The 24,379-nt window shown below is 40.2% G+C and overlaps 1 protein-coding gene across 6 annotated transcripts in view; it reads right to left on the bottom strand.

The window, feature by feature from the left end:
* TASOR (transcription activation suppressor) overlaps window positions 1–24,379 on the bottom strand; it is a 2,736,533-nt gene that overhangs the window by 1,036,173 nt on the left and 1,675,981 nt on the right. For all 6 annotated transcript variants that reach the window (XM_044078696.1, XM_044078698.1, XM_044078701.1 and 3 more), the window contains exon 17: window positions 21,159–22,909. In XM_044078696.1, the coding sequence (XP_043934631.1) occupies window positions 21,159–22,909 (1,751 nt within the window). The remainder of the gene's footprint in view (window positions 1–21,158; window positions 22,910–24,379) is intronic.

The raw sequence follows: 24,379 nt of genomic DNA, 5'->3' as shown, positions 1-24,379 counted from the left end.
TATTTATATTTTGTTTTCTTGAGTTGTACTTAATTTTTTGGATGGCCACTGATCCCTCTAACAATTTGCCATGTCCCTTTAGGGATGATACGATCGATGGCAGCCAAAGAACTACTGAGCAGTTTGTCCTACAGTTGAATGAGAGGGGTTCCAGGACTATGGAAATAGTTGGTGCTTCTAATATACATGGTGCCGTTAATAAAGGTGCTCAGATTCCGGTGAATCTATGGGACTTTTTTATGGGTGAGCATGAGTGCCGTTTTAATAATCCTTTTCATCCATTAGGTTCCTTGAATATGGTCCTGTTGTCTGCAGAAGTCTTGAATTTGAGGGATAAGCTGGAAAATTTACTGCAAAAAGAAAAGAGTATCCATCTAAACGTTTTATGTCTACAGCGATATGTGGAGCTTAAAATCACTCCGAGAGGTCTGCGAGCATACAGGACACCCACTACCCTGTCTGAAGAGGGGAATCCAGATGACCTCAATTTCCACAAGAGATGGATTGAGGCAGAACATCGGTGTTCTACAGAATGGGTATGCATTCTTATTGAAAGGGATGAACTCAAAAAATAGTGACTTAAAGAGGAGATTGGACTGGTGAGTGTTGAGTTAGATAAAGTTTTCACATCAGTTAAACTGATTAATACCAGGCTTGCCGAATTTGAGCATGAGATAGTGGAGCGGAAAAGATACAAGATTAATAGGGACATTAAAGACTATAATCTTAAGGCATTCCTATGGAAACGTAAAAACAATAGGTTGCCCTCCAAAAGTAGGAGGGGCAACAATCATGCTAAAAATGTTTCGGCTTCCCCTTCAGTCTCTTTTGCTACATCGGAATAAGCGGAGTTGAACGCATGGGCTGATAGTGGTGTTGAACATTTTCCAGCATTACCTAATGCACAAAATCCTGATCTACAGAGATGTTTTCGGAGTAATAGCTTAAAAGTAAAATATTTTCGTTTAGTAGAAAGTTGCATTTAATGCACTATTTTAAACAGGAAGAAGACTGTATTATGAATGAATCTGATAATAGTTTTAATAAATCGTTTCATTCATGTTATTCGTCACAGGAAGACTTGTTTGATGGTGATGTTAATGCTTAGCGTTTATATCATGTTATCGAAAGATGAAAATAGCGAACACTATTTCATCGCCCCCAAAACATCTAAACATGAAAATATCGAACATTCAGAACAGCAAATTTTTTCCCATGGAAAAAATTTGCTGCTCCGAAACACACACACACAACACAAGCACATCAAACAAACAGCAACCACACACATACACTTAAATTCCTACATCTAACACTACACTAAACTAAACATACACTACTATCTACCCACACTTACCTTAACCCAAACCCTAAGGTCCATCACTATCGCACACGCCTAACCCGCGCCCTAACCCTAACTCACTTAACCTGCCCCTAACCCTAACGTACAAACAATTGCACACTTACCTGAACCCAACCCGTAACTTTCCACCACAGCACTAAAAATAGCGAAGCCACAGAAACGGCCAACCGAATTCTTTCCTGAGGAAAGAATAAGCTGTTCTGCAGCTTCGCTATTCTTAGCTTTCGCTGAATAGTGTTCAGTATCAGAACATTCGAAGTTTTAATACTTCAATGTTCTGATATAGACCCAGTGCTTACTGTAAGCTCAATACTGATGGTATTTCAGTTGAGTTATTTTATTCCCCCTTTTTTGAATAATACTATACAAGGATATATTTCCACTTTAAATTTTGAGATGGAACAACTGCACTGGAAATGTGTGAACAATATATCTGGAGTGTGCTTTAATTTATTATTTATTTATTTTTTATTTTATTTTACATTTGTTGACCAGGCTAGTCTAACTGGATATACGTCCATTTTCAGTAGGGGCCTGGTAAGAAAAAGCTCCACTACAGCATTATTATAAAATTGTAACCAAAAAAATAGTACGTAAGAATACATATTATTAAAAAATTAATTTGATATAGAGACCAATAAAAGTGAAATATTCATTACATAAGAGAATCTAAAATGACATGTTTATAACAGGATTAACAAGTGAAAAGGGCAATATTAGAGAGTAAAATACAACTTAATGTAAAAAAGACGAGACAGGGTGAATATTATTATTTTTTTTTCATTCTTCTTCAAGGAATGCATATTTTGTGCATGTGAAAGATGGTGGAAAGAAGAGGAAAAAAATAGTCAGGATTAGTACAGGGACAAAGCCATTGTAAAGATAGGTGGATTCTTAGTTGCTTTTTGAAAAGTGGTGTGAATTCCAGGGATGTTAGTTTGGTAGGAAGCTTGTTCCACGAATTACCAATGGTATTATTGAAAAGACAGTCTCCAGATTTGTTTTTAGACTTAAGGGTGGCTAGTAGTGACTTGTTTGCTGAGCGTAGGGTTGTTAGATTTTTATAAGGGCTAATAAGGGTAGAGAGTATGGGTGTATTTGTAGGATGATACAGGATCTTATGGGTAATAGTTAGTTGTTGGAGAAGAATTTGGTTTTGCAGTTCCAGCCATCCTAATTTTTTCAGATTTTGGCAATGGTGTGTACGGAATGGGTAACCAATTGCAAATCTGGCAATGTTATTATAGGAGGTGGCCAGTTTGTTTAGGTTATTTTTGGATAGGTTAGTGTAGATAGGTGAGGCATACAGAAGAGTGGAAATTAGGTGTGTTTGGGTGATAGTAGTCCTGGCAGAGGGAGTAAGGAAGGTTTTTAGCCTATAAAGTGAACCAAGTTTTCAATTAAGTGATTTGATGGTTAAGTTTATTTGTGGGTCAAAACTAAGATTATTATGGATTGTTACACCTAAAAGCTTAGTTGTGGTTTCAGGTACTATTATAGTGCCATTATTTGATGTTACTGAGAAGTAGATGGGGGAGACTTATGAGTAGGGGTAAAAAGTAGAAGTTTGGTTTTCTTAGGGTTTAGGAGGAGACAGCGTTTGGAGAAACAGTCTTCTGCTAAGTTGAATACTTTCTGGGTGCTAGAATGTAGTTCAGCCTGAGATGCTGCAGTACAGATTAATGTAGAGTCGTTGGCATATTGTATGCAGGTGGTTTGAGGGAGGGATGAGTTCAGATTATTAATAAATATAGAGAAAAGGAGGGGTCCAAGAATAGAGCCTTGTGGGACTCCTAGGGAGGTGAGTTGATAGGTTATTTTCCCAGAGGACTGCTTGTTGTCTGTTTTCTAGATATGACTTAAACCATTTGATAGTTAAAGTGTCTACTATAAGTGATTTAAGGGTGTCTAACATTAGGAGGTGATTCACCATATCGAAGGCTTTGGAGAGGTCTAAAAATAGAGCTGAGGAGAGCAAGTTGTTATTGCGACTCCTATTAATACAGTCTATAAAGGATAGTAGTGTGGTAGTGGTACTATGAAATGGTCTAAAGCCATGTTGGAAGTCAGCTAAGAGATTACTTAGTAGGAGATGATCAAGGAGTTGCCGATGAATGCATCTTTCCATGATTTTAGCTAATGGAGAGAGTAGTGCTATGGGATGGAAATTGGAGAGTTCAGTTGAGTTGCCTCCTTTGTGTAATGGGATATGTGAAACTTTCCAGAGTGATGGGATAGAACCTTCTGTAATAGTTCTATTTATTAAGATGGAGATAGGGTAAGCAAGTACACCAGCTGCCATTTGTAGAAATTCAGCTGGGAGGAGGTCAGCAGAAGGAGTACAAGGTTTTAGTTTGTGAAGTAGTGTGAGGATGAGAGTTGTTGGAACAGGCCTCAGTTTTAAGGCTGGAGGTAAGTTGGTTAGAGAGCATGTCATAGGGATGCTAGTGGAAGATAGGGTATTTGCTAAGGATTGAGCTGTTTCAGAGAAAAAAATGTTAAAGTATTGGCTATTTGGCTAGGAGCATTCAGAGTCAGATTGGAAGGTGTAGGTATTTTGGAGTGTCCTGGGTGGAGAAGGCTGTTTATGCCTGTCCAGAATTTTTGTGGGTTTTGATGCTGGGCTTGCTGGAATTTCTGGTAATAGTTTTTTTTTTTTATCTTGGAGTATTGATTTCTTTGTAGTACTTCTGAGCTGTCTAAAGGTTTCCTGATCAGTTGGGTTTTTGGTATTTCTCCATTTGGACCAAATTCTATTTCTCTGCATCATTTTTTGTCTTGTTTCTTTTGTTAGCCAAGGTGCTGGTTTGTTCCTAGTCCTAACTGTATGAGAGGGGGCATGGTGTTCTAGGATTTGAAGGAAGTTTGTGTTAAAATAAGAGACAGCTTCGTCAAGAGGTAGGTATTTTAAAGGTGACCAATTGCATGCTTTAAGTTCAGCTTGGAAGCTAGCAGGTTTGAAGTTTTTTTGTTGTGGGTAGTTCTAAAGGTTGCTTGGTTGGATGTAATGTTTTTTTGTCTGGTTAGGTAGGTAAGGGAGTGATCACTAATATCATCTGGGAGTATACCTGTTTTATAAGAGAGGGGGTTGTTGTTTACCAGTATCCAGTCTAAGGTGGCTTGCTTATTGCTGGGTTTATGGGTTCTGGTAGGGGAGGTGATAATTTGATTAAAGCCATAAAAGTTTATGTGGGTAGTTGGTTTGCCAGAGGTACAACAGTTCCAGTCTATGTTGAAGTCTCCAAGGAGTATAGTTTCTTGTGGGAAGGAGGTTGATAGCCAACTAAGGATATTCTCACGAGTATTAATGTTATTACCTGGAGGGATATAGGTGCAAATTATGTTTAATGATTTATTGGTATTAATCTGGAGCTTAGAGATTAACATTTCAGCATTACTGGGTGGGGGATGTTTTACATCTATTGATAATACCTGTAGTTTAGATTTATGCAGTATAGCAACCCCACCACCTTTTTTATTTAGTCAGTCAAAGCGTAGGATGTTGTAACCTGGTGGGATTATATCATTATCCTTAGTAGCAGGTTTGAGCCATGTTTCGGTTAGACATAGGATGTCAAAGGAGTGTAAGTCTAGGAGGGCATGTAGTTTGGTAATTTTATTGTGTAAGCTGCGTACATTGAGGTGGCCTATGAGTAGAGAGTTATGGGAATTAGTGAGAGTGTAAGAGGTGTTGGGGTAGGATTAATTGGGATCAGAGATGGAGGTATTTGGACCTGGGTTTGGTTGAATATCACCATGAAGTAGTAGATGCTGTAGAGGAGTACGAGAGTGTTTCAAGAGCTTACATAAAAAGGGGATAGATTTTCTGGTCTGGTGATACTTTATATGGTAGTCTATGAAATTGTGGAGGATGGTAGGCTGAAGAGGATGTAATATTACTGTGTATTAGCGGGGCTAGATTAGTACATAGGGTAGTTTGTTTTAGGGGGAGATGAAATATAGAGAGGGTTAGATATTCATATGAAGTAAGGCAATATGATAAAATTAGAGGGGTAAGGATTAAGAAAAAAGAAACTTGTTAGTGAGTCCTGGCCTCACTATAATGGCCATGGCTTGTGAGAATGATAGAGTCTGTGGGGGGGGGGGGTTGTTAAATAGATAGGGTGGAGTTGTAGAGGAATAGATTAGCTAGAGGGTGTACACATGTGAGAAATGGAGGTAATGGGAAGGGGCTTAATGAGATAAGTGGACTGATTGGTTGAGTGAAGGATGAGGGTGTGGCTTGAGAAGTATAAGGTTAGATGCACTGGGGTGGGTAAGATTTGGGGGTAGGGTAGCGGAGTGAGCCCGCAGGGCGAATGGAGCGAGTTTGAGCAATTGAAAGACAAGCTCACAGAAACAATCAGCGAAACCTTAAGAATACTACTACACACTTAGTAGAGTTCCAGGTAAGAGGGGAGAGCGCATATAGGTAGTGAGTAACAGGGAATGGGGACTGCAGTAAGGAAATTAGGTAAAAAAGGTCTGGATAGTTTACAGGTACAAATGCCAGATAACTAAAAAGGATTCAGAGCTGTCAGGTTTGCTGACTAAGCAGCAGTAGTTAGCCCCATCAGAGCTTGGCAATGATAAAAGATTGGTGGTTAAACCATCAGATAAGGGCAACCAGATAGTAATTATGTACTACACTCAATATTTAGATAAGTGCCATGCACACTTAAATAATATGGAAGTTTATGAGAAATGTGATATTTTCTACATATTTTTAAGCAATTAAAGAATATTAGCTTCTGTTAAAAAAAGGCCTACGTTTGGGCTATTTCACAGTTAAGGATGTGGAAAAGAAATTTAATGTTGACAACAGCTCTATAGCAGTATTTTACTGTCTACCAAAGACACAAAGGCCTCGTTAACCTTAGTGGTCGACCTACAGTCTCTGCACACAGATATATTTTGAAAAATATTAGCATCTTATTACATGAACAATTGAAAAATTGTGTTTATCAGTACAGCTTTCTATATTAGAGATAGCCAAGACTTTTTGAGTAAAGCTAAGAGGAAGACTTGGAATAACAAAATGTTTTGGCTATGTTTGGATGTCAAAAGTCTTTATACTAATATAAAATATCATATAGGCATCTAAGCTTTGTTTTATTTTCTAGGGAACTCCCCTATGTCACATTTTTTGATAGACTTAGTGCCCTTTTGTTTGAAGAATAATTTTTTTATATTTAATGGTATTTTTTTTATCAATTACAGGGCACAGCTATGAGGGCAGGCTTTGCCCCATGTATGCCAACTTAGTAATGGCTATGTTTGAGGATGATTATATATTTATATCCATCATTTTTATAGGTCACAAGTTATTTTATATTTATTGATGACCTTATTTTATTACGTGAAGGAGGTCAAACAGATGCTAAGTTTGTAAATGACTTACAGCTTAACAAAATGGGTTTACAGTTTGATGCCATACAGCGTAGCCATCAAGTAAACTTTTTGGATATAAGTCTAAATGGTTTTGTGACTAGCTTACATAGAAAATTCAATCAAAGAAATTTATTTATACATGGGAGTAGCTGTCATCCTAGACACCTAGTTATGGTGTTGCCTTATAATGAATTCTTTAGAATTCATAGGCTATGTACTTCGGACAGCTTATTTAATAAAGAAATATTGGAAGCTGAGAAAATGTTTATTAATAGAGGCTATGACACTAAGGTGGTAAGCGAAGCTAAACAAAAAATAATGAAGATGAGATATGAATACAACTGTTATGCTGATATACAAAATAATTCTCGGAATAAGAAAACTTGTGTTAGAAATGCAAACAATAAGAATAACCAAAAAGAAATCTATTTTGTGACTACTTTTAATGTTATAACTGAGGAAGTTGTGAAGCAGGAACACCATTTCTGGCCTATGCTGTTGACAGATAAGATTCTGAAATTAATACTACCTAATTTTGTTAATATATCATACAAAAGACCTAGAAATTTGTTTGATATGTTGGTACATAATTAGACTGCCGCGGTGGTGCAGCGGTAGTGTTGTTGCCTCACAGCAAGAGGTTTTCCCGTTAGATTCCCAGCTGGAGTGCAGGGAGTGCCTTCTGTGTGGAGTCTGCATGTCCTCCCCGCGGTTGCGCGGCGTTCGAAAGACATGCGTAAATGGGCGTGCCTTCGTTGAAGGTTGGACGTCGAGCTGGCACCTCGGCGTTCGTGAAAATCTACTGCCAATCATTAGCGGACCAGAGTTCCGCTGTGGCGACCCCTAACCGGCAAAAGCCGAAAGACAAACAACAACATCATCATGTTGGTACATAATTATTTTTCTCCACCACTGGTCAGTATAAATCAGGGTCTGGACTTATGTTATGGTACTACTCCATGTGATGGATACTCTATTTGTCAATATGTAGTTAATTCTTTTCCTTATATCAATAGTTTTAGATTTAATACTAAGGATAGGCATAGTTGCAACACTGAGGGGGTTGTCTATGTATTAAAATGCGATTGTGACATGTTCTACATAGGGGAGACGTACAAAAGTTTTAGGGTTCATCTACAAGAACATATCAGGGATATAAGGAATAAAAAACTAGAAAGCCTTTTAGGTAGTCACTTTATGTTATTACATAATTCCAACCCCAAATATTTGAGGGGTTGTGTTTTAGAACAAATAGAAGTCGGTTTAGGGGAATGTACTGACTTGAAAGACAAACTTTTGAAGAAGGATACTCTCTCTATTCTTAAATATGGTACTCTGGAGCCTTTTGGGCTCAACAAGGAATGCAACTGGAAGTATGTAATTTGAATTGATTGGCTAACTGTATAATTGATTATTAATTATTTGCTATGTATTTAAGTAACTTTTGTTGAGCGAATTTTTACTCTTTGAAGGATGTGTAAGCCGAGATGCTAAGTATTTTATATAAAATTTTGTATGGTGATCAGTGGTCTTTTGTCATTACTTATAAATTATGTTTACACCTTCTTTTAATAAACTTCAAACACTTCTGAACTCTGTTCAAATATGTGAAAAAATACCAATAATTCCACTGAGCACACTGATGAAAATGGAAAAGTAAGACATTGATGCATTAAGCACCTTCATCTCTACAAAAATAAGACTATCAGAATAACTTCACACACAATGTGCCTTAAATAACTTCTACATTCACTATGTGACATACCTTCACAATTGAGTACCACTAAAGTAAATTTTCTGAGGATACAGCAGACCACACCCGGCAAAAGGGTTATGCTAGGGTACCCAGAAGGAGCATTTGAGGTATCCAGGGGAGTTGGCCTGGGGCTTGGAAGTTGGGAGAACAGCTGGAGGGACTGTTATGGTGCTGGGAAAGCAGATCAAAGAATGGATAGATGGTATTTGAGTTGGTAAAAGGTCATGCAGCACACTCCCAGAACTGTCTACTGCTGTCTAATTTAGATCTAACTTGTTCAAATAACTATTTATCTCCTCCTGTTTTTGACTTTGTTTGGTCTCTCCCTCATACTAATTCAGAATATCTCTATCAATTTAGGACTTCAGAACAGCTGCACATCCCATTAGACTTTTCAACTCTGCGGTAAGCCTCTGGAAACACTGGTCTCTCAATTTCACAACTAACATACTCAAACTCAAGGGAACAAAAAAATGCTTCTCTCTCAAGGTTTCACTATAGAATTGCAATTTCCTACCTACTTGTCCTTCAATTTCCATCTGCACATTCTGAATTTCTGGTCTATAATCATCATCCCAGCAAAGACCTCACTGTACAATTATAAATGCTTCCTTTAATACTGAAGCTCATTTTCCTTGTCCTCCATAAATCACCTATCTGGAGTTTCCTGCAAAGTGAAGAGAACTTCTAAAATCATCCCAAGTAGTAAGACAGTGCAACTGTTCTAACAATTGAAACTTTTCATCTACGACACCTCTAAACCACTCAGCAGGAGGACCTTCTGAATCAGTGTGAAGGGGTGAAGGCATAAAGATACATCCCCGACCAAGAGAAAGAGAAGGCGTCCACTTTCCATGCCTGGGGATGCAGATCCCTCATACAAAACAAAGGCATCTGCCTGTTCTGGGAGGAGGCAAACAGGTCTGCCTGAGGAATAACCCACTTGTGTACAAGATTTAGGAACACCTCTCTGTGAAGCATCTATTCGTGAGAGGGTGCAGAAGTTCTGCTGACAGTGTTTGCCACAGCATTCTCTGCTGAAGGAATGTAAACTGCTTGAAGGTGGATTTGCAGAGATGAGGCAAGAGACAAAATCCATATGGCTAGGCTGCAAAGAGGGTAAGACCCTGTCCCCCCTGCTTATGTGCCACGACAGTCATATTGTCTGTGACTACTTTCAAGGTGCCTGGTAGGAGGGGCTGGTGGGAAGACCTGTAGTGCTATTAAAAGGGCCCTCATCTCTTTGATGTTGATGTGATCCCTTTGCCTTAGCGAAGGCCATTCTCCCTACACTTTGCTTAGTTTTTGCTGGTGTAAAACTGCCTCCCAGCCCAGGTTTGAAGCATCTGTGAAGATTTGCTGTGAGGGTGGAGGTAACTGCAAGGGTATGCCCTGGTTGAGACTGGTGGCTGTAATCCACCATTCTAACTCTTTCTTCAGGCATGGTAGTAAAGTGAGGGAGATATCCAGAGGATGAGAATGTTGATTCCAACGAGTCTTTAGTACCCACTGGATCTTCCTCATATGGAGCCTTCATAGAAGGAGCATTGGTATCAAGAATGCCATGTGTCCCAGGACTCTCAGGAATTCTCTGGCTGAAAGTGTTTGAAGAGAGAGAAGTTTCTGAAGGTAAAGAGTGAGGTCTTTTACCTTCTGACAGGGGATGAAGGTTGCCATCTTGTCGGTTCTTATCCTGCACCCTAGAAAGACTAGGTCATTTGCAGGGGTCAGGTGGGACTTCTCATAGTTCACAGTGAACTCTAGGTCTGATCACCAGGAGTAGGTGATGTTGCAGGGTGCGACAGTCCTGGAATTATTATCAGGTCATCTAAATATGGGTATATCTGAATGCCCTGTGTTCTGCACAGGTCAATCACTGGTGCTTGACACTTTGTGAACACCCTGGGGGCTGTGAAGAGCCCAAAAGGTAATGCAAAAAACTGAAAATGCAAGGAAGCTACTGAGAAACGTAGGAATTTCCTGTAGCAGGGGTGAACAGGAACGTGAAGGTAGGAGTCCTTCAGATTCAGGGATACCATAAAGGCTTGTAGGGGGATAAAGGGCAACAGCAGCTGCAAGGTGAGCATTCTGTAGGTGGAAACCTTGAGATAAAGGCAGAGTATGGACAAATCTAAGATTGATCTCAAAGGACCATCCTTTCTTGGGACCAAAAACATCCATGAGTAAAATCCCTTGTTTAGCTGGTGTGGTGGGACCATTTCTATGGTGCTCTGGGCCTGAAGTTGATCCAGAATAGAGGGGAAAAGATGGAACTGACTTGAGGGGGCTGAGGTATCTTCTGGAAGGGGGGGTACAGCCCACCAAGTCATAAAATAACCTTTTTGAATTATGGAGAGGACTCAGGCCTCTGGGGTGATCTTCTGCCAGGAATGTAAGGAGAGTGGTGAGGCAAAGGGACAGGGGAGTCAAGAGAGGTAGTGGATTTGAGTCACTGTTGAGGAGTTCTGTCCTGGTCTGGCTGCCTCTGAAAGGGAGTGTTATTACCGGCGGAAGGGGAGTTTAGGAGTGGAATGTTTCCTAGATTGCCTCCATCCTTTAGCCTGTGGTGGAGCAGAATGAGAAGACTATCCCTTAAAGGTAGTCCTTTGCGGGTAGTTTCTACGGTGCCGAGGGATAGGTGAAACCAGTAAATGTTTTAAATTTTGCAACTCCTTTCCCTTTTCTTGAAGGGATTTGAGGAGTTCTGCAGATGCTTCACCAAAAAGGGCATTATCTAGTGGTGCATCCAGCAACTTGGTTTCTACATCCATAGGGAGAGGTTGTAGCTTCACCCAAGAATATCTTTGCAATACAGAGCCTAAAGCTGCAGATTTAGAAGAGGCCTCCACTGCATCGTAACTGCACTTAATGAAGTTCCTTGTCACCTGTGAGGAAGTGAAGAGAAGGAAGTTTAGTTTGGCTTTAGCAAGGCGAATCTGGTACATCAAGCAAGATGGCTGCGGCCTTAGAAAGGGTGTCTAGAACAAACCTGGCCATGTGGGTTTGATAGTTTAGGGCTCTGTTAGCAAGAGTGATAGTATAGACCTTCTTCCCTAGCCTATACATAAAAACTTGCTATCCTTGTCAGTAGGGAATAAAGAGGCTGAAGGCAGCTGCCTGAAGGATTTGTCAGATCAGACTTCTATGACTGTGGGGGGGGGGGTCTTAAACAGGTACTGGGTATCTGAGGAACTTTACAGAACCTGTCTGTGTGCTTAGAAGCTGGGGAATGAAAATCAGGGGCTTGTGAAGCAGCCAAAAAGGCATCTTGGAAGGCTGGAAGCAAGGGAGGGACTGCAGATGGTGAGGGTTGTTCTATCTGAAGTAATTCAAAATACCTTTTTTTGATTTCTGAGACACCTGAAAACTGTCATTTGAAGTGTTCTCTCATGAGAGAGATGGCATCTCCAAAAGAAAATTCTTCCTATGGAGATTCAGGACTGATAGAGTCCTCTTCCTCAGGGGTAATGAAGTCATTGGGGGATTCAATTTGAGAGTAATAGGTATGGGAGTCTTCAGAGGAGGAGTAATCTTCCTCAGACTCTTCTAAGGCCTGCACAGGAGTAGGGGCAGGTGGAAGTACCTGTGATTGTAGGGCCTGAAATGTCCTGAAAATATTGAGAGAAAACTTCCCATCCAGTGGCAGATTGCTGCTCTATATTCTTTAATTTCTGTTTTCTCTTCAGGGGAGTTGAAGGATGGGTGGATTTAGAAGCAGATGTCTGAGGACTGCATAGCAAAAGTAGGACCCCTCAGACACCACGAGCTGTGGTTCCCGCTCACCATCAGGGGCTGATGGCTAATCAACCTCAGCAGATGTACTCAGCGTTTCCCTCGGTCTGGCTTCCATTAAGACTCCTGAATCCAACTGAGAGACAGGCGTCGGATGGGACCCTGGACTAACATCTGCCTTGAGAGTCTCATTGGACTCCTGAGGTGTAGTATGGGCGTCGGGCCAAACGCTTTTGGGCTTCTTCCTAGGTGGCTCTTCAAAAGTATCTACTCCAACCTCCATACTCAACACTAGATGCCGGAGTCTTTGGTTCTCTAGATAAGAGTCTGACAGCAGCCACATGGCTGCAAAAAAGTAAGGCACAAACGATTTACAAATGTCGCAAGACGTATGGTCTGTAGGCCTCCTCTAGACAAAACAAGAGCTTATCGTGTGTGTCCTTATGTGGAATTTGTCTTCCACAAGCACACTTCCCAAAGGGTACTTATCTGAAGCAGATGGCCGTCAAACGAGCGAACTTCTTCCTGAAGCTGGCAATCAGAAGTCCAAAGATCACTGTGGCAGAAAAGTTCTGAAGTGGGTATGTGCAGACGTCACCTTTATAGCCAACGTCGGTTTATGGCAATGACACAAAATGTTGCACATACCCCTGCTCTTAAGATTTTGGTATACTGGCCGGATATTCGGTGCTGCAGGCAGCAACCTCCCTACAGTAATGAATAATGCAACATGGGAATAGGAGGACATCTGTTAGTGTCTGGAGTCAGGATACGTCGACTCCCTCATGCATTCATGTCATTATACCACAGGTACCAGTATGATTCCATCATAGTCCACGTAGGTGTAAAAGACCCCAGATATACTTCCCGGGACTACATGAAGAAACACATTACAGAGCTTTCAGACTATGTGTCTCAGTCTAGTATGATCCTGGATCTGAGCAACATATTACTATCACAGAGGATGATGCCACAATATGAGCTAAAAATGATTGATTTCAACAAATGGCTGTTTTTCTGGTGTCACTCTAAGGGGATCCAACATTTTTCAGCTTGGGACGATATAGTCAACAGACTACCTTGCTTTGCAATGGATAATGGGGATAATTCTGGCCACTTACTTCTATTAGGCACAACAACATCTATGCACCTTTCTCCTCTACACGTTTGAATACTGGCTAATGCTTTGTTTGTCCCCAGAATGACTTTAAGCAACACCAAACTGACAAACCTACCGACATAGCAAAATCAACTCAAAAGAACTTCAAGGTGTTAGTGCTCAATGCCAAGTGCCTAAATAAACTACACTTCCTCCAAGTCCGCCTCACATTTAAGAATATAGATATCCGTGCAGTTACCGAGACATGGTTTACAGTAGCACAGAATACACTGGCAGTGCAAGGTTTCAGTGCCTTCTACACCTCATTACATCCTCACTAGTAAGATCTAACCATAAAGGTGTCTTCTACGAAATCAAAATCAACTTCGTAATCCCATTAAAATCAGTAACATGAACTATTCCAAGGCAAATTACCTTTTATTAAGTGATGGCTTGTCAAACTTTAATGCCTCTCCAAAGCCTGAGATTACAGTAGCCTATGCTAAATTGCTTTCACAAATTCTGTACAACCATGAAAATGGCTGCATAGAGGCTGCTATACCCACCAGAAACAGCCCCAGAAAAACTGCTCTGGTGGCATTCGAAATTATACAGGATAAACAACATACCGCATATACAGGATACCTCCTAACTGTCAGGATCTTCACAGAATGTCCAGATTTGTCGCAGTTTTGATTTTTCCTCATTAAAAAAATAGTTCTCTGGCAAGCCACTGAGGATGGAAGTCATTAAATAAAGGCAGACAACTGAGGTTTAGGCTTCATAGCCTTCTGAAAATGCATGCCAACACAAAACCTCTTGTTCCCATAATTTTCTACGTTTATAAGAGCAACACAATCTGTCCCAATATTTGGATCTTTGCACCCCCCCCCCCCAATGTTTTAGGCTTTGTCCAGCTTTCCTACAAGTATCAGGAAAAACAGCAGTGGAGATTCTCTTCTCTGCTGCTTTGCTTGAACAGCACTGATGTACTTGTGCAAGCGTGATAACCTAAGTACCATAATAACAGTACATTAACAAAGGTGGAAAAACTTGGAAGAACACTACAGTATCGTTATACAAAGAAATTATTTCAGAAAAGTAAGAAATTTGTTTCTTAAATAATGTCCTTGTATAATACCAATAACCCATTCCTGGGTGTGGGTAATGCTTTATTTACCCATGATTGGCTTTGTTTGATTGCTTGGGCCTCATGATCAAATCACACCAAAAGTGAAAAAACCCAACATTACCCACACCCAGTCATGGGTTACTGTTTTAAATTTCTTCACTGCCTCAACAATCTACTCAAAAATCCTGACAACAAGGCTTTCTATTATTAAAAGACCCCACTAGCTTAGAGTACATAATGGATGGGATTTGACAATTTCAACAACTAATCCTCACAAGGCTGTGTGCCCACCTTCAAATGGTGGGCATGTTTAAAACTTAGAACTGTCGCTTCACTGCTAAATCTATGTTAATGACATTAGATTTAACTCTTAAAGGACTATGCCCTACACAGCATATTTCCTTTTCCCAATGGAAGTTTTCTGTCTACAAAATTATCCATACACTATCACAAACACACACACATACATCTTATCCATTTACTCTATGACCTTCCTGCATTCAGTTCTCTCACTGCACACCATGATGGATCTGAATAAAAATCTCACAAAACTTTACTTAGGAACATGTCGGTCTTCCCCTTTCCTAGTCTCACATTTTAGAACATTGATTAACCAAAACCCAACTACGGGAAGTACCACTTGCTGTTATTTCCTTACCACTGGAGTCATAAACCAACTGAACTTGTAAGAATTCACAACTTCTTACTCTTTTACTGCTATTGTGTACAGTTATTTACAACTGCTTCTATATGGCTACAAACCTACTGAATAGTCCTTGGGAAATTCAGTCCTTTTACTATGCAGTTTCAGAGTGAAGAAATTGGACAGAAACAGACTGACAAACTAAGCTACTCTTTTTTTAGAAAACAATCACACTTAAGCACCACTCCATAGCACTACAAGAAAACAAGTTTTGCAGTGTGTCTAAAACATGACAGAGAACCCAAATCACAAAAAAAATGTTTAGACACTGTCAGAGCCTCTCAAAGCATTAAGCAGGTTTCTGTCATGCTAATGAAATTTAAACAAGATTTAACAGAGTAGGGTGAGAAAATATCTTTCCCTAAGGACGCACACTGCGTGATGGAGAAGAGGCAGGAGGGGATTGGGGAGATCCCTCCCGATCCTCCGGATCTGTATCTGATGTAAGGGACTTTGATGGAAGCCCAGGTGCTTCCTTTTGCCCTTCCTCTTTTTGGGTTTATCAGGGGAGGTGTCACCTGACTTGTCAGAGAACTGGATCTGCCTTTGGGCAGAGGGGTTGCTTGTTTAGTTTGTTTACTAGGGTAGTATACTGATCACAACAGACCATTTGCAGACACAGCCCAGGTGAAGAAATTCACTAAAAATAAAACAGAACAAATTCACAAACAGTCATCACAGAAGGTAGACAACCCCACAAACAACTGAAACATATGTAAACATTAACAGTGTAGAAAAAATATGAAATGATTTTAGTAGTAAATATTACAGGGAAGCCGCAGGTGAGAACATATGGTCAAAGTAGAAGTGATGAAGATGAGGAGGGAGTTATGTTATAAAGCTTACAAGTTGACTTGAACCCAAGAATGTCTGAAGGGAAGACAAGAATGAGTGAAAATCATTGGATGGAACTTTATCTGCTAGAACCTGTGGTTCTGTTCTCCTGGGAGAGGCAAAGATCCTCTCCAACACCTAAAAGGACAATCCAACTGTGACAAAGGGAGATACTGCCAGCACAGCTAACTGGAATTTTGTAAATTGTATCTCATTTGTGAATAAAAACATGATTCATATAAGATGTTTGTGTTACAAATGTATTAGAGCTGCGTGATAAGATGGTTTGTACAGACGTGTGTTGAAGAGGTATTTTACAAAGTGCTGTTTGAAATGTATCCACAGTGTACCCTACTGGAATAGAATAGAAATGTACATACAATACTTGTAACGGTTTAGATGTACACATTTTTAACAGAGGAATCTGGATTACAGAAGGTTAACTTGCAAAACTTCAAAAAAACAACTGAAATTAAATTACTTTATGGCTGGGCCATAAAAAGATGCTATCTTTTAGTTTCAGTGTAGCAAAAGACACAATGTCTGTGCTGAGAAGTCTTCTGCATTGTCTTGGAAGTGTTTTGTTTTATGACTTCCAGGAAGTGCAAAGATCTGAGGAAAAGCTCTTGTGCATGTATTTTCATGGGTAGATGTTAAATACTGCTAGCTTTCAGTAGTGGGCGTTTCACCTGGGATAGAGTCAGATGACAAGAAATGGTGTCATTGTGCAAGCTATCCCAGCAGTAATATTTGAGATATTAATTTAAGAACTCACAGAGAGAGACTCAGCATTCTGTAGTCTGTCTTGAACCTGACCAGAAGACCCATTCACCACACATCTGCCTTGCTGCTCTATGTCAGTCTAGGGAACAGTATAATTCTCTTAGATATAGTCAGGAATATAGCAAAGCTTATTTTAGATATTTTTTTGTGTTTAACCGAGACCGTCCTGCAGTGTTGTTTTAAATATTTCCTGTGATTCCGAACTCTGATATCACTGTAAATATATAACAAGTATTTTCTTATTCTTTTATTTATTATTAAATATATTTAAACTTTCATTGTGGCTGGTCTGTCTAGTCATATTTATACTCTAAGAGTACTTGTATATTTATTTGGTGACACTGTGTAGGCCCCTCAATAGCCTTGCTCTCGGTCAAACTACCATTTGTATTGACAGCGACATTACACACTAAGACTGGACACCCTTTGTTAAGGGCTTTAAAGTATCCGATAAAAAGAGTTGAGTGGTGACAGTAAAAACTACTTTATAGTCAGGGCAGAAGGGGACATGGCTCGTAAAACTGTGCCAGCCTTTCCCAGGTGTGTGTGTGTGTCTGTGTGCATGTGTGTGTGTAAAGCAAATCTCCAAGACAGTGTGTGTCAGCTACTTGAGCAGGGACACGGACCACTGGCTGGACAGAGAGGGTGCTGGAGGTCTTGGCTTGGCCACTCAGCTGAGATCTCAACTTTATAGCTGTGCCAGTGGGGAGTCTTATAGGGGATCTGGAGAAAGAGAGAGAAACCAGTCCCGGACTGATTGTGGTCTGTGTGTGCTCTTAAGGGAAATTGTACTTGATGCAGAGAGCTGCATCTGGAAATACTGTGCTTATACCTGTCATCCTCCCAATGTATGTCGCTCACTGTTGCCATTGGTGAGGACTGAGGCTCCTTGATTACTGCACCAGTGGTGGGGTGTCACTCCAACCTCCATCTGCTATGAGAGCACCACCCCATCCACAGTATCAGTACCCTACTTCAAACATAAGACTGGGGTTAATGGAGGGACCCTTGATGCAGAGGTGAAAGTCCTTGCTGAGGGAATCAGAAATGAAGATTCAAATGCTGAATACTTCTGATACCATCAATGGAGCCAAACCCAACAGTCCTAGCAACAGATCCAAAGTCCTAGCTAGAAACCTGGCTCCAAGACTCCATTAGGTCCGACAGTGTGGGAGTCAAATGAGTAGGGTCCAAAACCCCTAGTGCTGAAGTTACATGAAGAGTCTGCAAAGGTCCTGGGTGGAAAAGTCAGGTCTGAAGCCACTGGTGCTGGACGTCAGAATGGAGAAGGAAATGAAACAGGGGACATCTGGGTGAATCCAGCCACCTTCGGAGCCAAATGGGGTGGAATGACTCATCTTAATCTATGTCCTAAGGAAGTTCTGTATGAGATGGCCAAAGTATGTTTCTGGTGTACTTTGTAAGACTTGAAGAACTTCATGGATAGTGCTGAAGACGGTCTTCACAGAGGGAGCTGACCTATTTTCTCTACTGATGCTTGTTTCCTCGGGAAGTCATGAATCAAAATTGAATCCAACGGCTCTGGATCCGGTCCTAGAGCATAGCTTGGAGTATATGTCATAGCAACGTCTAATCCTATGGACTTTCATGGCCAGAGATGCAGCCATAGGCTCAGAGTCTTTGGGTTTTGAAATTTAGGTGGTAGTCTTTCAATTTTTCCAACTTTTGCATCCAGTGGCAAGAGGCATTTTAATAATTTTTTTTCTGTTTGATAGGGGGACCTGAATCCAAACACTGCTCAGATTTCACAGTCATCAAAAAAGATGGGGAACTCCTAAAAATACCACAAAAAGGTTGAGCATGTCTTATGGTGGTACTGTTTGTTCGCAAAGTGAACACTTATTTTAAAAACTCAACTTGTTTCTCCATAAGACAAATACAGAATATGCTAAGGAAGAAACCAAAAATCTACAAGTATTTCTTAAGTCCTAAAACTAATTATACACACACACACACACACACACACACACTGAAGAACATAATTAAACACACACACGCATATATATATATATATATATATATATATATATATATATATATATATATACACACATACACACACATTTATATTATATACACACACACACACAGAAATAATAAATATACGAGTCCCCTTCAAAACATTGAATCTCCACAATACTGAATCAGAATTCAAGATGACTGTTGAATCTTTATTATATCAGACTCCTGAACAATGAAAACTAACCCTGGGAAAAGAACCACTTGGCCACCATGGTGAACCATGCCCTTTCTCCACTGTAGTGCAATCTCGGAGTTGGTATATTTAGTTTGGGAGGGGTGAAGATCCCCACTTGGAAGGTTTTCTTGTTTTGCTGTTTGTTTTGTTCTGGTGGTCAAGTGGTTGTTTACCTGAGGTTAGTTTTCGTTGTTCTGGGAGTTCGATATAATACAGATTTGGCAGTCGTCTCGAATTCAGATTCAAAATTGTCAAGATTCGATGTTTTGAAGGAGATTCATACACACACACACAGACACACACACACACAGATGAAAAATCCTAAAAGTAGTGAATTATATATATATATATATATATATATATATATATATATATATATGTATATAAAAATGAATGTGTCTATGTGTCTTTCGGCTTTCCCTGGTTAGGGGTCGCCACAGCGGAACTCCAGTCCGCTAATGATTGGCAGTTGATTTTTACATGCCAAGTTGCCAGCCCTGACGCACAACCTTCAACGAAGGTACGCCCATTCAAGCAGGTCTCCACTCAGAAGACGCTTTAGCTGAGAATCAAACCGGACAGCGTCTTACTGTGAGGCGACAACGCTACCGCAGCACCACCACTGTGGATTTATATATATATATATATATATATATATATATATATATATATATATATATATTACACACACACGCGAAAATATATATATATATATATATATATATATATATATATATATATATATATATATATATTTATATATTATACACACACACACGAAAAATCCTAAAAGTAATGAATTTAGAACTACACTACTTATACTATCACTAAAACAGATAAAAGGGCAGAAAGCTAGCAACGGGGAAAACCAGGAATGATGGAGATGACAAGAAGGCAATTTGGTGAAAACTTTCAAATTTATACAGTTAAACAGATCAAAAGACTAGAATTTCAAGTTATTATGAAGGTAGGAGCATGACATAAAGAAGGAAAAACAGCTAACATTTTTTTAGGAGGAGCACTTCGTTGTGAGTGGAGATCTGCTTCACTCGCTATGGTGACAAGATCTGAGATAACTATGGGAACTGGTGCATTTTGGGATGAAAAATTCTTAAAAAGGCTTGAGGCTGGAGCACTAATGCTGCAGCGTCAGACCCAAAAAGCGTCTCGAGGGCCCACAAGTTGGATTGGACAGACTGAATGAACAGGATCTTTTCATTATGCCTACATCACTCTGGCAGAGATTGTTCAACAGATTTACATGAGAGGAAGCAAATTTCAACAGGGTAGGTAGCAGCAGCTTTAGGAACAAGATTTGCTGAGAAGCTATACCACTTGGGATTATCAATAAAATTAGAGAATAGTAAGTAATTGGTTATGGTGCAATCCCTGAATGCAGGCAAGTAACTGGGGCTGCAAAGCAGGTTTTCAGGAAGACAGTCACAGTCAGACGATCATACCTGAATAGAAATGGGACAACAATCTATGTGGTGCAATTGGGGAAAACATATGCAAAGACAAGGGTAAAAAAATAAACACTTCTGGTAGGCAGAGAAGAATATGGTATGGTCTGATGGCATTTATGAAGTCTACAAAAATCTCTGGGGTTGTTAATGGCAATATAGGCTTGCCAGTCTATATGAGGATAAGTGAAGTCATCCACAGAAAATTTTTTTTCCGCAGCTTTTGTCACTGTTGCCTGCCACCCATCAGACCCTCTCTTGCTCACTTGTTTTCTTCACTAGGCGACATTTGAATGAGAGAGGTCATTAATAAGGCAGCTAACACGGGTGTGGTTTGACATCATTTTTTTTTTGAATACTTGGACCTAACTACACATCTTCAGCAAGGTACTGGGCAGGGTAATGCAACAGAGTGACTGTGAAGGGCATCTTCCTAAAAGAATGCATGCATCAAGCAGCCTTGACCCCCCCCCCCAAACAAGCTAGCACCCTATAACTGTCTCTACATTTCTCCTTTTCACCTGCATGTCTCTATACCTAAAAGCTAGGTGAATATTATAAACTACAGTGCCAAGAAACTTCAGGCTGATAAATGCAGAAGCCTTTCTATCAGGTAATACAATTAAAAAACATCACAAAAATTACAAAAAAATAAATCTTGAAATATACAGACACAAAATAATTTACCTTAATTTCTGTGCAGACCGGATTCTTGTCTTCTACCTGAATATAAAACTTGACTGTATTCTTCTGGACATCTTTAATGATTTTGACCAAGCTGTTGAAAACTTCAGGTTCTAGCTGGTTAATGAGGTTAGACAAAGAAGGCTGAGTTGCTGAAATGCTTAACGTCTCTAGTGACTCGGGAGTAGTCTTTGTTTCTTCCTGACTTGTAATGTTTGTGGTCATACTGGATGTTAAAGTTTCCTCTTTCTTAGGAAGAATGTTAACAGCTTCAGCTAACTTTTTGCCGGTCTCAATGGTAGTATGATCAGAAACAAAATCCTTACTATCTGAATTTACAGAAACATTACCAAAGTTCCCTACTGACTGCAATGCAGAAGCATTAGGAAACTGTCCCGGAAATGGAGGAACTGAAGTATTCAGAAACTGTCCCATGAACTGGGGCCCAGGAACATCTGGATAATGCCCAGGTAAATGTGACACAGTTGCACCAGGAAAATGGCCTGTTAAATGTGGCCCAGGTCTATCAGGGAACTGTCCCGTTAACTGTGGCACAGGGCAATCAGGGAAGTGTCCTGGTAACTGTGAAATAGTTCTGTCAGGGAAATGTCCCATAAGATGTGAACCAGATGTCTCAGGAAAGTGTCCTGTTAACTGTGGGACAGCCACTTCTGGAAACTGTCCTGGTAAGTGTGAGACAGCAGCTTCTAGAAAATGTCCTGGTAAGCATAAGACAGGTGTCTCAGGAAACTGTCTTGGTAAGTGTGAGACAGTCTGCTCAGGAAAGTGCCTTGGCAATAGTGCCTCAGACACTTCTGGAAACCGTCCTGTTAACTGTGAGACAGCTGTATTAGGAAACTGTCCTGGTAATTGTGTGACAGATGCATTAGGAAAATGCCCTGTTAAATGTGGCACAGAAGTACTGGGAAACTGCCCTGCTAACTGCGAGGAAGCTGTACCATGTAACTGTCCAGTTAACTGAGATGAATTACTAGAAAACTGACCCGGCAAATGCGGCACAGAAGTACCAGAAAACTGTCCCATTAACTGTGGTGCAGAAGTACTAAGAAACTCTCCTGTTAACTGTGATGCAGACGTATTAGGAAAATGTCCTGGTAACTGTGATACTGAAGTACTGGAAAACTGTCCTGCTAAGTGTGAAATGTTAACATTACTGTGAACAGGCAAGCCCTGCTCACCTGGGAAGCGTGGAGTTGCACGAGATGGATCTGCTGCTGCATCAGACACAGGACTAGTTAACCAGGCATATCTTACAGAGGCAGATGGCCCTGCAGATGACACAATATGGTTAATCTTTTCTTGCAGCTGATCTACATATTGCTGGATGACTATATAATTGAGTGGGGATTTCAAATACCGTGAAAAGTCAGATATATTGTCAGGGGCAAAGATAACAGGTTTTACTGCTTCACAATCATAAACAATATCTTTAACCTTCAGTAGTTCCTGGATTTTCTTAGAGAAGACCATATATTCTTCAAATACTGAACGTTCTATCATTTCATTTAAAGGAGATTTTGTTTCCTTATCTCGGAAGTCAGAAAACATCCCAACATCTCGCCAATTTTTTAAACGTCTATGTAATGCTCCATCCACTGCTGTACTTTTCAATTCTGAAAATGAATGCACAGACAAGTAATCTCCACTTCTCTGCCTTCGTACTACCCGAGGGTCATAAGGTAGGGCATCTTTCGGTGGTAGATACAACAGCTGTTCTTCAGGTGATTTTATGCCTAATAAAGCAGAACAGATTGCATTATATAAGCAAACCAGAACAAACTACATTATGTTAAGTGAAAGAATATACAGCTGAAATTAAATTTTTTGTACATTCAATTTCTTCCCAAAATCTGTCTATACTGATAAATGTAAACCTGAAAATCAAAGTTAAATGTTTTTTGTAAGAGAATTAGGGCATCAGAAATCTTCAAATTAAATTATGCTTACTAATTGGCTAATACAATAACTGTAGCCTAATTTACTAGTTACTCAGATCCAAATAGAGAAAGGAGAGCAAAATATCTTAAAACATAAGCAAATATAACACTATAACAAGACATTTTACACAGAAAAATGAAACGTTTTAACTGATAAATTTTTAAGCACATCTAAGAATTTTGTTCTATTTGGTGGTGCAGCGGTAGCGTTGTCCCTCACAGCAAGAGGCTCTCCCGTTCGATTCTCGGCTGGAGGGCCTTCTGTGTGGAGTCTGCATGTCCTCCCCATGGTAGAGTGGTGTTCGAAAGACATGCGTGAATGGGCGTGCCTTTGTTGAAGGTTGGGCGTCAGGCTGGCACCTCTGCAATGTAAAAATCTACTGTCAATCATTAGCGGACTGGAGTTCCGCTGTGGCGACCCCTACCGGGGAAAAGCCGAAAGAAGAAGAACCCTAGTGTCAGAGTCCTATACATACATCATGTTGCCTATCCTGTAATTCAACTTTATTCAAGTGCTTCAGCCCAAGCTACATTAAATACTAGTAAATGAAGACACTAAAATGGAGGTAAACTATGAATAAAGGGCAATGGATACAACTGGATAAAAGCAATGTAAAAAAAGTACAGTTGATTAAGACCTTACCTTACCATTAAAGCAGATGCCCCTGCTGATCACTGTTGCAGTGTTCCTGACATATGGGTTGTCACTGCTGATGTCCAGCCAAGATACCAAAGCTTTACCTTCCCTAGGTTGTATGCCCGAAGCATGAACTCAGCTTTTATGCGTTAGGCTATATAGACTGACACATGAGAGTAGGGTATACAGGCTGACATATGAGAGTGGATTCTTAGACTATCTCCAAACCAGAAGCCTGAAGACTACTGAGAGAAAAGAAAAGTGAACTAGGAGGGGTGCAGCTCAAACTGGTAAGTCAAGCAAAGGAGAGGAAACTGAAGAATGAAGTGAGATAAAGAAGTGGGGATGGAGGGTTCAATGGAATACAGCAAAAGTGAATAGTAGAACAGCAGGACATCTATTGATATGGTAAGTTCTTACACGACTGTAACATGTTCTGACTGAAATCACTGCTGCAGTATTCTTGACATATGGGTAATTTCCAGAGCTGAAGGATGAAGGAAGGGTGGTTAGCTACTGCACATTAGAGTTGTCCAGCAGTCCAGACAGGACTGACCTAGCAAAAGCTGCCCTTGACCCGGAGAAAACATAAAATTTAGAGGTGCTGCCTCTACAACAGACCCAAGTCC

This window comes from Protopterus annectens, chromosome 7.part1, assembly GCF_019279795.1.
Source record: "Protopterus annectens isolate FY-2018-M chromosome 7.part1, PAN1.0, whole genome shotgun sequence".
Lineage (NCBI taxonomy): Eukaryota > Metazoa > Chordata > Ceratodontiformes > Protopteridae > Protopterus > Protopterus annectens.
This window is presented reverse-complemented; position numbering and strand designations above follow the sequence as displayed.